Genomic DNA, 14030 nt, shown 5'->3' on the forward strand with positions numbered 1-14030 from the left:
TCGGAGGTACATTTTTGTGTGGGGAAAAGAGCTGTGAAGAGGCAAAGTTTGACACTGCCATTCCAGCCAAACCAGAAAAGTGTGTATTTTCCAAAAAGAGGGTTTTATTTTTGAATTTGCAAAACAACAAGCAACGAGTATGCCTTGTGATAATATTGCTGAAGTTTTATAGCTAAACAAGGGAGTGTTGCCTAGAGGGTGTTTACCTGGTGAAACCTAGCGTCTCACCAAGTTCTTCTGAGAGCTGTTCGGTGAAGCAAATTTTAACTGTGTAGCTGTAACCTTGTGTGCTTAAGTTTTCCTTCCTTTTGTTAACAAATGTTGAAATTTAAAGTTTAAAATACTAAAAGTTTTATTGGAACTTGTTGTTTTTCAATTAAGTAGAATTTCTTCTTGTTGTCAGAATGCAAAGAGAAAGGTTGTGATACGTGGGTCAAGTTTCCCTTTGGGATTTGGTCAGCATAGCAATTAACATCCGCTGGATCATAAATTCTCTCTCAAATCTCCTCTTAATCTTTGCCCCTCCAAGGAAAACAGTCCTAACTTCTCCATTCCATCTAAGCAACTGAAGTTCCTTAGTTCTGGGACTATTCTGGCGAATCTCTCCAATGTCTTCGCATCCCCCCTGAAGTACTGCTCAGAACTTGACACAAGGCTCCAGCTGGGCATTCAATATTGGTCTCAATTTTATTGCACATTGATATTAACAACCCTTTAGCACATGCCTACATTAAAATAAGGCAAATCCAAAATACCTTGGCTCAATATGTTTCATGCCAAATTAGTTAGTTAATGAAGTAGTTTCAATCCAAACTTTTCAAGAACACATGCCAGTACATTTTAAATCGTTTAAAATTTATCTTTACATTGTTGTTTAAAGATAAAACATTTTTATTCAATTTGCATTTATATAGCACTTCTCTGTAGCAAAGCAGCCGAAGGTGCTTCACAAGAGCGTCATCAAACAACATGTCACGCTGAACCACAAAAGGAGTTGTTCAGTAGGTGATCAAAGTAACAGCTTATAAGAATTGTGTTAAAAGAGGTAGACACATTGAGAGGGAGAATTCCACAAACAAAAGCCTAGGCAGCTAAAGACACAGCCACCAGCAGTGGAGCAGAGAGAACCAGGAATGGGCAAGAGCCGGAATTGTGGATGCAGAGATCCTGAAGAAATGTTTGTTCGATGGTGATCAAAGAGGCGGAAGGGTTGATGTTGGTGGGGGGGGGGGGGGGGGGGGGGGGGGAGGAGCGGGGGTGGAAGGGGCAGGGGAAGAGTTTGGTGGCAGTGAAAGAATATGAAAATCAGAATTGGAAATCCGAGCTCCTCATTTGAATTGATGACTAATTAGCACATTCAAAGCTCATTAGTACAGGTGGACTCAACACAAGCAGCATTGTAGGGAGAGCGTGCTCCATCCATACCGTAAGGATTCTATGATTTAAACCCTGCTATCAGGCTCTCCCTCCCTCGAATGTCCAGATAAAACATGTCATATTGGTGGTGGTGGTGGTGGTGGTGCGAGCGACAACCCAGGCAGTGAAGCCAGCGGCTTTTACAATAAACCTTTCACCAACAGAAGCTAGCGTACTCACCATCCTACAGATAGAACGCGGCTCCTCGGAGAACTTGTCCGAGTAATCCTCCGTGTCTTCTTTGACTCGCCGGTCAACCTCCTCCCGTTTTACCTTTTCCTTACGCTTTCGAAAAGGCGACTGACCCTGAATCATCTCGTAAATCAAACATCCGAGCCCCCACCAGTCGGGGCTGAAGGAGTAACGCTCGTTGTTGATCACCTCCGGAGCTGAAAAATAAGAGAGTTACTCAGAATTCATTAACGCAGATACATTTGGCCCAGCTGCTCAATTCTTATTCATTTGTGAGACTTTGGTATCACTGGCTGGCCAGCAATTATTGCCCATCCCTAGTTGCTCGAGGGCAGTTAGGAGTCAACCGCATTTCTGTGGCTCCAGAGTCACACGTAGCCAAGATGTGGAGACGCCAGCGTTGGACTGGGGTAAACGCAGTAAGAAGTCTCACAACACCAGGTTGGAGTCCAACAGGTTTATTTGTTTGCACAGGCCACAAGCTTTCGAAGCACTGCTCCTTCATCAGGTGAGAGGGATTTCTGTTCACAAACTGAACTGTGAACTGAAATCGCACTCACCTTATGAAGGAGCAGTGCTCCAAAAGCTAGTGGCTTGTGCTATCAAATAAACCTGTTGAACTTTAACCTGGTGTTGTGAGACTTCTTATTGTGTCACGTGTAAGGCCAGACCAGGAAAGGATGGCAGATTTCCTTCCCTGAAGGACATTAGTGAACCAGATGGGTTTTTCTGACAATCAACAATGGTTTTGTGGTCATCAGTAGATTCTTAATTCCGATTCTTTTTATTGAATTCAAATTCCACCACCTGCCGTGGTGGGATTCTAACACGGGTCCCCAGAACACTGGCTGAGTCTCTGGATTAATAGTCTAGCGATAATATCACTTGACCATTGCCTACTCCACAGCATTCAGCCCAGCTGTTCTGTGCCACTCCACAGAAGGTGCTTAGGTTAGAGGGATTAGTGGGTAAAATATGTAGGGATTTGGGGGTAGGGCCTGGGTGGGATTGTGGTCGGTGCAGACTCGATGGGCCGAAGGGCCTCTTTCTGCACTGTAGGATTTCTATGATTCTAATGATAAGCCTCCATCTACTCCTTTTAAAACGGCCAGTCCTAGATCAGTGGATGTAACTTCTGTCTAAATTAGAGGCCGTGGGTTCATATCCAGCTCCAACATTTGAACGTATGATTGAAGCTGACATTTCCAGTGTGGTACTGGGGGAAGTGCACCACTGTCACAAGTGCTCTCTTTATATTGAAGATATTAAACCAAAGCCCTCCTGGGCAAACTTGCAAGGTCCCGCAACAGTTATTCAAAGACCTGCAGGGAAACCTTCGCTGATGTTCTCCAATATGAATTCCTTGACCAGCATCACCACAACAGGTTATCTAGGCAATATCTCAGTGCTGTATGTGGGAGCTTGCTGTGCATAAATTGGCTGCCACCTTTCCTACATCATAGCCATGACTACACTTCATTGGACAGCATGTAGGGATGTCCTGGATTTAGGAAAGGTGCTTATAAACACCCAAATCTGTCTGTCTTCCTCACTAGAGAGCACAGGACAGTCACACTACACCTCACTCCCCAGTGAATGGGGAGGCAGACATAATGACAAACTGTGTCTGGCATTAGCTCCACCACAGCAACTTTGTCTCTGTTGCTCGATGGGTAATTGCAGCACACTGTGTGGCATTAAATTACCCAGACCAGGAGAGATGCAAATTCATTTCCCCAAATGTTAGTCAATCAGAAGCCAGGCTGGTTTATTGGAGCTTTGGTTTAGGGAGAGGAAGATCAGACAGGATATTAGATTTATTAGAGCTATTCTCAAACTACCAAAGTTGAAGTGTGAGGAGAGGTTAATGAAATAGAGTATTAACAGGAACTTAGAAGATTAAGGGGCAATATTGATGTTCCTTTAGTGTTGCTGGGTCAAACTCTCATAACTCCCTCTCCTAACTGCACTGAGAGTGTACTCACACCACAGGAACTACAGCAGTTCATGGCTCACCACCTTCTAAGAGAGGAGACGTTAGGGGTAAGTTTTTCACTCAGAGGGTGGTGAGTGAGTGGAATCGGCTGCCGTCGGTGCTGGTAGAGGCGAACTCGCTGGGGTCTTTTAAAAGACTTCTGGATGAGTATATGGGATTTAATGGGATTGGGAGTTACAGATAGTTCTATGGCTTGGTAGGTATGGATGTGATCGGCGCAACTTGTGGGCCGAAGGGCCTGTTTGTGCTGTAGTGTTCTATGTTCTCGCGGTGAGGAGAAAGTCTACTTCCCCCTCAGCAATATCTGGATGTAGAACAGCATGAGCTGGGGATGGCAGGAGGTGGGGCAGTGGTTGTATAAGACTGAGACTTCCTCTTTGCTTGTAGGCTGGGTACTGTAATTTTGGAAAAACTCAATCGCAGGGTTCACGGGTGGCGTGAACGAGCAGAGAAACGTCTTCAATCAGCAGCAGACCCACATATTGCTGCAGGGGTTGGAGGTCCCAGTACTCACCCATGTATCCGACTGTTCCGACTCTCCCACGGATTGTCTCGCCCTCTGGAATCTGCACGGCTAAACCCAGATCGGAAATCCTGATGTGCCCTGAGAGTAAAGAGCAAAGCAGATGAGGGGAAGGTGGGGGGAAAAGAGAGAAAATACTCCTGATTGAGCAAGCACTTGCATTTATATAGCACCTTTAACGTATTAAGATGCCCCAAGGCTCTTCACAGGACTGGTGTTTGACATGGGGGTGCTCAAGAGGATCCACGTACAGCTGACAAAAAGCTCGACTAGGAAAGCTAAGTTTTGACTAGCGTCTTAGAGGAGGAGAGGGAGGTGGAGACGTTTAGAAAAGGAAATCCCAGATCATAAAGACACATGTTGTCAATGATGGAGCAATTAAAATTGCAGATGCTCAAAAGGCTATTTAAACAGAGGTACAGAAATCACGGAGGATTGTGGAGCTGGAAGAGGGACATCACGGTGGCACAGTGGTTAGCATTGCTGCCTCACAACATCAGGGAGCCGGATTCAATTCCTGCTTAGGCCGCTGTCTGTGTGGAGTTTGCACATTCTCCCCGTGTCTGCGTGGGTTTCCTTCGGGGTGCGTCGACCACGCTAAATTCTCCCTCGGTGTACCCGAACAGGCGCCGGAGTGTGGCGACTAGGGGATTTTCACAGTAACTTCTTTGCAGTGTGAAAGTGAGCCTTACTTATGACGAATAAACAAACTTTACTTTAGAAGGGAGGGAGGGGCAAGGCCAGAGGTGTATTGGAAAACAGGGATGAGGATTTTAAAATTGAGGCATTGCCAGACCAGCAGCTAAGGTAGTTCAGCGAGTACAGGAACGGTGAACGGATCAGCAAGTATATTGGGATGAAACCATCCAGTGAATTGCATTCTGAGCTGAGGTACAAAGATAGAATTAAGCAGTAAGAATTTCTGCCGATAGTCTCCAGAAAGGGAGGAGTTGAGAGTCTATGTCTCATCAATTATTGAGGTGTAGGCCTCACTAATCTAGGCCCAACATGCCCGTACACTCCTGAGCATTTGAAGCATCAGACTCCCAATAAGTAGTCCCACGGTTTGATCATTAGTCTTCACTGATAAATATTCCTGGGCTTCCCTCCAACCGCCATGAATTATACAGAATTCACAATGTGTCCTACGTAATACAGTGCAGAAACAGGCCATTTGGCCCAACTAGTCTATGCTGGCATCCACTCAAAAACTCCTCCAAACCTTCCTCATGCTGACACTCCAGTGCAATACCATACTCGGGGAATGCCGCACTGTCAGAGGTGCCGTCTTTCAGATGTCTGCCTAGGGTGGATGTGAAAAATCCCATGATACTATTTGGAAGAAAAGCAGGGGAGCCCATGCTTTGGCTAACACTTTCCCCCCTCAATCGACATCACAAAGAACAGATTATCTAGGCCATTGCTGGTTGCGGGATCTTGCTGTGCACAAACTGGCTGTTGTGCCTCCTGCATTACAACGGTGACTACTACACTTCAAAAAGTAATCCCTTAACGATGAAGTGCTTCGAGACACCTGGTAGTTGTGGAAAATGCTGCACGAATGCAGGCCTTTCCTTCATTGACCTCACCTGTACATCACTCTAACCCTAAACTAAATTTCTCAAATACATCTCTCCTGTTCTCTTATTCCACACAGCAGTGAGTTTCACAGTTTCATCCAATGGGTACATTGGATTGATGATAGTCTCTAATCGCTTTATCCTCCTCCCCACAATTGGAAACATCCTCTCCGTGTGCGCTCCATCAAAATCTTTCATCATTTTAAAGATTTAAGTCATTATGCATTATTTATATATATGTATTATGTATAAACCTAATTATTGCTGGTATCATTTATTTCTGGGTCAGCATTTGTTACCCATCCCTAATTGTCCTGGGACTCTGTGGTTTGCTAGGCCATTTCAGAGGCATTTAAGTGTCAACCACATTGCTGTGGCTCTGGAGTCACATGTAGGCCAGACCGGGTAAGGACAGCAGATTTCCTTCCCCAAAGGACATTCGTGAATCAGGTGGGTTTTTAGGACAATCGACAATGGTTTCATGGTCATCATTAGATTCTTAATTCCAGATATTTTTTTTTACTGGATTTAAATTTCACCATCTGCTGTGGCAGGATTCGAACCAGGGTCCCCCTGAGCATTACCCTGGATCTCTGCATTCTAGTCCAGTGACAATCCCACTGTGACCGCCCCCTTCTGCGTCTATTCCAGTTCTGAGCAAACAGAAACGCCGCTTTAGCGAGAGGATCTTACCATGATCATCCAACAGAATGTTTTCTGGCTTCAAATCTCTAGGTGTGGGGAGAAAAGAGGGGAGAAAAAGTGAACACAAGTAAGTTTCTGGCAGGAGCAACAAGGATCACGTGTAAATACTTCCATGAGTTTAATAAGGACATCGGAGAAATACTTGACAAGAAAAATAATTACGGGACATTGTTATAGGAATGGGATTAATTTAACGGAACAGGGCGGCCAGTGGGGCAGGGGGGTAAGGGAGAACGGGGCGGCCAGTGAAAGGGTAGTGGGGGTGGGGGGGAGACAGGGCAGCCAGCGAGGGGAGGGGGAGGTGGCCAGCAAGGGGAAGGGGTTTGGGGGCGGGGGGGGGGGGGGGGGGGGGGGGCGGTGGAGGTGGATGGGAGAACAGGGCAGCCAGCAGAAGAGGGGAGAGAGTGTACAGGGAGGCCAGCGAGGGGGGTGAGGGGGCAGAGAACGGGGCAGCCAGTGAGGGGAGTGCGGGGTGGGTGGGGTGGGTAGCAGCAAGGGGGGGACAGACACAAAGAGAGATCCCAAGTTGGTGGTCAAGCAGCTGTACAACAAACACCTGTATGATGACAGAAAACAGAAACTTGTTAGTACTGAATCTTATTCTAATCCCTAATTAGCTCTCGATGTGGCTAAAATAAGCAAAGGAGAGGAATAAAACAATGTGTAGTTATCAACTGATGTTTAACATTCATTCATTCATTCACCCCCTCCCCCCCTCATCATTCCCATGTTCTCCAGTGGACGGATCAGTGTACTGGGCCCAAAACACACAAGGTGGTGATGGGACGAACATGTTATCATGGTTCACTTCCACAAACCTCATTCACAACACAAAAGGTATTTATTAATAAGAAAACTGTGCAGAGGACAGCAGTTAGGTGGCTGCTGGTAAGTCTCTTACATGCCTTCTATTCAAGAGAGGACTCCACCCCACGGGTGACTGCCCACTCTCAGTCCCAAATAGTTTCTCCAAGCCACGTGACCCTTATTCTTCTGTGTTGCCCTTAAATGTTTTTGCGTTAGTGTCACAAGTAGGTTTACGTTAACACTGCAATGAAGTTACTGTGAAAATCTCCTAGTTGCCACACTCCAGTGCCTGTTCAGGCACACTGAGGGAGAATTTCACATGGCCAATGTATCTAACCAGCATGTCTTTTAGACTGTCGGAGGAAACTGGAGCACGAGAGGGAAACCCACACAGACATGGGGAGAACGTGCAGACTCCGCACAGACAGTGACCCAAGCCGGGAATCAATCCCAGACCCCTAGTGCTGTGAGACAGCAGTGCTAACCTCTGTGCTGTCCCCTCAGGGAGGATCACCGCTAATTACCGTACATGATGGTGGAAATCTCAGGATGAAGGTAGAGAAAAAGCATTGCAAGAAGATATTCTCTGAGCAGAAAGCATCACTGACAGACGCATCCGCTCACGCTGTCCCTGACACATTACCTGTACACAATTCTCTCTTTATGCAAGTCCTCCAGTCCACAACAGATCTCAGCAGCGTAGAATATGGCCCGCTTCTCATCGAAACCAGGATTACCCATATTGTAGATGTGAAATTTCAGGTCCCCTCCGTTCATTATGGTTAGTACCAGACAAAGAGCATCCTTTGTTTCATAGGCGTAAGCTAAACTAACCTGAAAACCAACAGAAAGACAAATGATTCTCCACAACAACCTTGGACGTACATATGGGCTTCACAACAACTGCTGATAGCTTCATCACTTTATAATTCCAGATTTATTAACTCAATTTAAATTCCAACATGGTGGGGTTTGAACTTGCTTCCTCCACAGCATTAGTCTGGCCCCCTGGATTACTAGTCCTGTGATATTAGCACTATCCCACCCTCTTCTCCCATTTTGCCAAGCTGGACAAGAGGGATGTAAACTTACACTGGACTGACAAACCCGATTGAGGAATGGAGGTCATTTCACAAGATGAACTTTCATCCACGTAGATTCAGAGCACAGTGAAGACCATGTACCTCCGTCTCCATAACATCACACAACTCTACCCCTGCTTTAGCTCACGTGCCGCTGGGTCCCTTTTGTCAGCTCTAGATTTGACTTTCCCAATGCTCTCCTGTCCGATCTCCCATAAATTTAAGCTTATAAAAAAAAAACTCTGCGTCCATTTCCTAACTTGCACAAAGTCACCCCATTACCTGCTGTGCTAACTGACCTCCACCTGATCAAGTGTCACCTCGATTTTAAAATTCTCTTTGTTTTTAAACCCCTCCATGGACTTGCCTCTCCCCATCTCTGTAATGCTCCACAACACTCGGACATACCTGGCCTCATCCAATTCTGGACTCTTTTTGACCTTCCTCTCAATCACTTCACTATTGGTGGCTCCATCTTCAGCTACCTGGGCCATACACCCGGCAATTCCTTACCCACATCACCCTGCCTCTTTGTCTTCCTTAAGCCGCTCCTTAAAAATCTACCTCTGAGATCAAGTTTGTGGTCACCGACTGCAATTTCTCCTAATTTTGTTTTGATTTATTGTCTCATGTATTGTGATACACTGAAAAGTATTGTTTCTTGCACACTACATAGGGAAGGAGGAAAGGAGAGGGTGCAGAATGTAGTGTTACAGTCACAGCTAGGTTGTGGAGAAAGATAAACTTCATATATGGTAGGTTCATTCAAAGGTCTGATGGCAGCAGGGAAGAAGCTGCTCTCGAGTCGGTTGGGATGTGACCTCAGACTTTTGTATCTTTTTCCTGACAGAAGATGGTGGAGGAGAGAATATCCGGGATCCTTCATTATGAAAAAAAAGGGTGGCATGGACAATTTGGGCCTACTCTATGCTGGCTGCTTTTCCAAGGCAGCAGGAAGTGTAGGCAGAGTCAATGGATGGAAAGCTGGTTTGCGTGATGGACTGGACTTAGTTCACAACGTTTTGTAGCTTCTTGCGGTCTTGGTCAGAGCAGGAGCCACATGGAGCTGTGATACAACCAGAAAGGATGCTTTCTATGATGAGTCTGTAAAAATCGGTGAGAGTCGTAGCTGACACGCCAAATTTCCTTAGCCTCCTGAGAAAGTAGAGGTGTTGGTCGGCTTTCTTAACCATAGTGTTGGCATGGGGGAAACCAGGACAGGTTGTTGATGATCTGGACGCCAAGAAACTTGAAGCTCTCGACCATTTCCACTTCATCCCCATTATACTAGACAGAGGCATGTCCTCCACTACACTTCCTGAAGTTGGTGATTCATGTGGCTCTATGTCTAAATTTATTTTGATAATGCACCGTGGGGTGTCTTGTGCTCCAGGTGCCACATAAATGCAAGTACTAGTCACGGTCTCCCCGGATGGTAGAGAGCGGGGCCAATGTGTCCTTTCAAAAAGAGACACACACACAGGATTTACGTGCTGCAAGTGTGAGATCTGCTGTGTCTTCAGGAGCACCTAACAAGCAATTCTTTCTGACTGTGGGAGGAAACCGGAACACCTGGAGGAAACCCACGCAGACACAGGGAGAACATGCAAACTCCACAGAGTGACCCAAGTCAGGAATTGAATCAGGGTCTCTGGCACTGTGAGGCAGCAGTGCTAACCACTGTGCCACCGTGCAGCCCCACGTACAATGAATTGTAATAATATTTCCTGGTCTTTTTGTTTGTATGTACATGTGGAAAAATGATTATGGTTGCGTGGAGTTTGCACATTCTCACCGTGTCTGCCTGGGTTTCCTCTGGATGTTCCAATTTCCTCCCATAGTTCAAAGATGTGTGGGTTAAGTTGATTGGCCGTGCTAAATTGTCCATTAGTGTCGGGGGGACTAGCAAGATGGATACATGGAGTTATGGGGATAGGGCCTGGGTGGGATTGTCATCAGTGCAAACTTGACACGCGAATGGCCTCCTTCTGCACTGTGGAAATTTTATTCTATGATACTGTACCAAAGAAGAAAATTATAGCACAGGAACAGGCCCTTCAGCCCTCCGAGCCTGCACCAACCATGCTGCCCAACTGAACTAAACCCCCCTACCCTTCCAGGGACCGTATCCCTCTATTCCCATCCTATTCACGTGTTTGTCAAGACATCCCTTAAAAGTCACTATCCTATCTGCTTCTACTCCCTCCCCCGGCAGCGAGTTCCAGGCACCCACCACCCTCTGTGTAAAAAAAATCTCCTCATACATTTCCTTTAAACCTTACCCCTCGCACCTTAAACCCGTGCCCCCAAGCAACTGACTCTTCCACCCTGGGAAAAAGCTTCTGATTATCCAGTCCTGGAGGGTTTGTTGCGTTGTGTGTAAAAATAAGGAAAAATATTCAATGGAAATATATTAAGACACGCACTTTTCCCTTGTTGTATCTACTTTCCATGGACACGCAGATAAACTCCTCTCTATTCTCTCGTCTCACTCTATAGTCAACCCTTTGACACCACTAGATGGCGTCCTATTGCCCTGGTCAACCAAGTGGCTTCAATATTTCCAATCACAACACCAAAGTTTTTGCTAAAGTCTGCTCATCCAGAGTCCAATTCTCAAGACACCAAGCCTACACCAAGTTCTTCGCACTAAATGGCATCTTTGCACACTTGTTTTTTTTGAAAACATTTCTTGAATCCAATCAGCTGAATAAATACATTTTTTAATCCGCAAAATAAAATCTACAATCAATTGTACCATGGACAGGTTGGTCCTCTACAGCTTAGCCATCTCCAAGATGGAAAAGACTCCTCTTCAGCAAATGATGGGAGACAAATCTTAAAGGAATTCAAATTACTGGCACTTACTTATAAATAGATTTGCTTTGAATGCTTTTACTCATTACAAGAACTTTGGAATGAAGATTACTTGACTGGCAATAGATTTGATTTATTGTTACGTGTATTAGTATATAGTGGAAAGTATTGTTTCTTGCGCGCTGTACTGACAAAGCATACTGTTCATAGCGAAGGAAAGAAGAGTATGTAGTATTACAGACATAGCTAGGGTATAGAGAGATTGAAGTAGAGCATCGATAGAGAGTTTATAAGAGCTAAGAGTTTTAAAAGCACAGAACGAGAGTAAAAGATAGAATTAGAGGGTACGCTGGGGACAGCTCACAAGATGTCGCCACACCCTGGCACCATCTTGGAGAGTGTCATCCAGTTGGAGAGCAAGGGTAGCAGATACCAGGCAACACCACCACCTGGGAGGTTTCTCTCCAAGTCACTCATCATCCCGATTTAAAAAATTCCCACTCCTTCACCGTCTCCGGATCAAAATCCTGGAACTCCTTCCCTAACAGCACCGGGGATGTACCTACCCCTCCAGGACTGCGATGATTCAAGTCAGCAGCTCAGCACCACCTTCTCACAGGCAATTAGGGGTGGGCCAGCCAGAGACACCCACATTCCATAAAAATTTTTTTTTTTTTAAAATTACGTAATGAAAAGGTTTGTTTGCTTTCCAATTGACTGGAGAAGGCGGTGGCCCCAAGAGGGTGCATGTGGTGGGCAGCCAATGGTACAAGGCGCAGGTAACGTGGCGAAATCTCCCAGAGTTCACCCAGAGTTGGATACCATCCAGCAGCTCCCCCCGCCCCCCCACTCTCTGGGTAGCACTCACAGCAATTTGAGAGTCGCTGAACCACAGCTTGCTTTCGTCCCGAGGAGGGCAAGCAGGTCTTCCACAGCTGGCACTGTTGCCTTTAAGCCGAACTACAGGCCAGCCATCTAACCAAGTGAATTAACCCCACACCCCCCTCCCTCACCCACTCCCTGGCCTATTATTTACACTCAAAGTGCAAAAGGGTCACAGTTCAACTTGTTCTGTTGGTCCTGGTGATTCAGCTTCAAGGGTACGGAAGATGAATCACGTTAGCAGCACGGTGGCACAGTGGTTTAGCACTGCTGCCTCACAGCGCTAGGTACCCGGGTTCGATTCTCGGCTTGGGTCACCGGGTACGGAATCTGCACGTGTTTCCTTCGGGTGCTCCAGTTTCCTCCCACACTCCAAACGATGTGCTGGTTAGGCGCATTGGCCGTGCTAAATTCTCCCTCACTGTACCCAAACAGGCACCGGAGAGTGACAACTAGGGGACTTTCACAGTAGCGTAGCTGCACTGCCTATTTGCGACACTAATAAATAAACTTCAATGATTCTGTTCTCCTTTGCGAAGATTTCTCTTTGCGAAGGGTGGTGGTTGGGGGGGTGGGGGGGTACTTTTAATTAGCCTGCACGTAAACCAATGCTTTTAAAAGAGCTTTCAAACCAAATAATTCAGAAAGCCACACAACAGCAAGTTGCATTTATATAGCACCCCCAAGACAGTAAAACATTCCAAGGTGCTTCACAGGAGCATTTATCAAACAGCATCTGGCACCACACCAGATAAGGAGATATTAGGGCAGTTGGCAGAGTCTGGTAAAAGAGATCAGTTTAACCGAGTGTCTTAAAGGAGGAGAGTTGGAGAGGTTATGAGAGGGAATTTCAGAGTTCCTGGCTGCCCACAGTGGAGCAAGGCAACTCAAGGATGATCAAGAGGCCAGGATTGGAGCAGGTAGAGGAGAGGGGGGACGAGAATTTTGAAATTTTGACACTGCCAGACCTGGAATCAATAAAAGTCCACAAGCGCTGGCACGGTGGGTGAATGGACGCTCGAGTTTGATTTGATTTATTATTGCCACATGTATTAACATACAGTGAAAAGTATTTTTTTTGTGCACTATGCAGACAAAGCATACTGTTCGTAGAGAAGGGAAGGAAAGCAGAGAGAGTACAGAATGTAGTGTTACAGTCAAAGATAGGGTGCAGAGAAAAATCAACTTAGTGAGGGGTAGGCTCATTCAAAAATCTGACAGCAACAGGGAGGAAGCTGTTCTTGAGTCGGTTGGTAGGTGACCTCGGACTTTTGTATCTTTTTCCCAACGGAAGGTGGTGGAAGAGAGAATGTCCGGGGTGCATGGGGTCCTTAATTATGCTGGCTGCTTTGCTGAGTTTACAGTTAAGGTTAAGTTTAAGGTTACAGGTGCAAGTCTCTGTTTGTTTAGTGTAGAATTCATTATCCAGTTCTCTGGAGGAAAGCACCATAGTTGCTGAAGCCTAGACAGCTTCTTCACAGCCCAACAAGTAGCAAAGGATGGGGATTCCAGAGCTGGTGCAATGTTCTCTGCTGCTTAGTAAAAAGTCTGACAACACCAGGTGAAACCATACAACTTACCAGCAGAGGGTGCTGGTGGGCTATCTTCAGCTCCCCCAGCCACGCTTGTGTGTCTGTGTGTGTGTGTGTGTGTGTGTGTGTGCGCGCGCGCGTTTTTCAGGCCATGAGTTAACAACAACCTGCATTTATGTAGCCTTCAACCATCACAGGAGTGATACTAAACAAGATTCGACAAGGAATCACATAGGGTGCGATTCCAAAATCTTAGTCACAGGCACAAGCTTAAAGTAGCATTCGGAAGGACGGGGGTGGGTAGAGGGAGAGAGAGGGAGAGAAAGTGATGGAGAGGCGGAGAGGTGTGGGGAGGGAATTCCAGCGCTTAGGGCCCAGGCAACTGAAGTCATGGCCACCAGTGGTTGAATGATTAAATTCAGGGGTGCAGAATTAGATGAGCACAGGTATCATGGAGGTTTGAGGAGATTGCAGTCGAATCCCATCGCTCGCAGGGGT

The 14030-nt window shown here is 46.2% G+C and overlaps 1 protein-coding gene across 1 annotated transcript in view; it reads right to left on the minus strand.

Moving 5' to 3' along the window:
• LOC145343317 (G protein-coupled receptor kinase 5-like) overlaps positions 1-14030 on the minus strand; it is a 129432-nt gene that overhangs the window by 9374 nt on the left and 106028 nt on the right. The window contains exons 9-12 of the mRNA XM_080189505.1: positions 7863-8053; positions 6401-6438; positions 4119-4208; positions 1597-1805 (exon numbers count right to left, since the gene is read on the minus strand). Of these exons, the coding sequence (XP_080045631.1) occupies positions 1597-1805; positions 4119-4208; positions 6401-6438; positions 7863-8053 (528 nt within the window). The remainder of the gene's footprint in view (positions 1-1596; positions 1806-4118; positions 4209-6400; positions 6439-7862; positions 8054-14030) is intronic.

This window comes from Carcharhinus amblyrhynchos, chromosome 5 (genome assembly GCF_965287045.1).
Source record: "Carcharhinus amblyrhynchos chromosome 5, sCarAmb.v2.hapA, whole genome shotgun sequence".
NCBI lineage: Eukaryota > Metazoa > Chordata > Chondrichthyes > Carcharhiniformes > Carcharhinidae > Carcharhinus > Carcharhinus amblyrhynchos.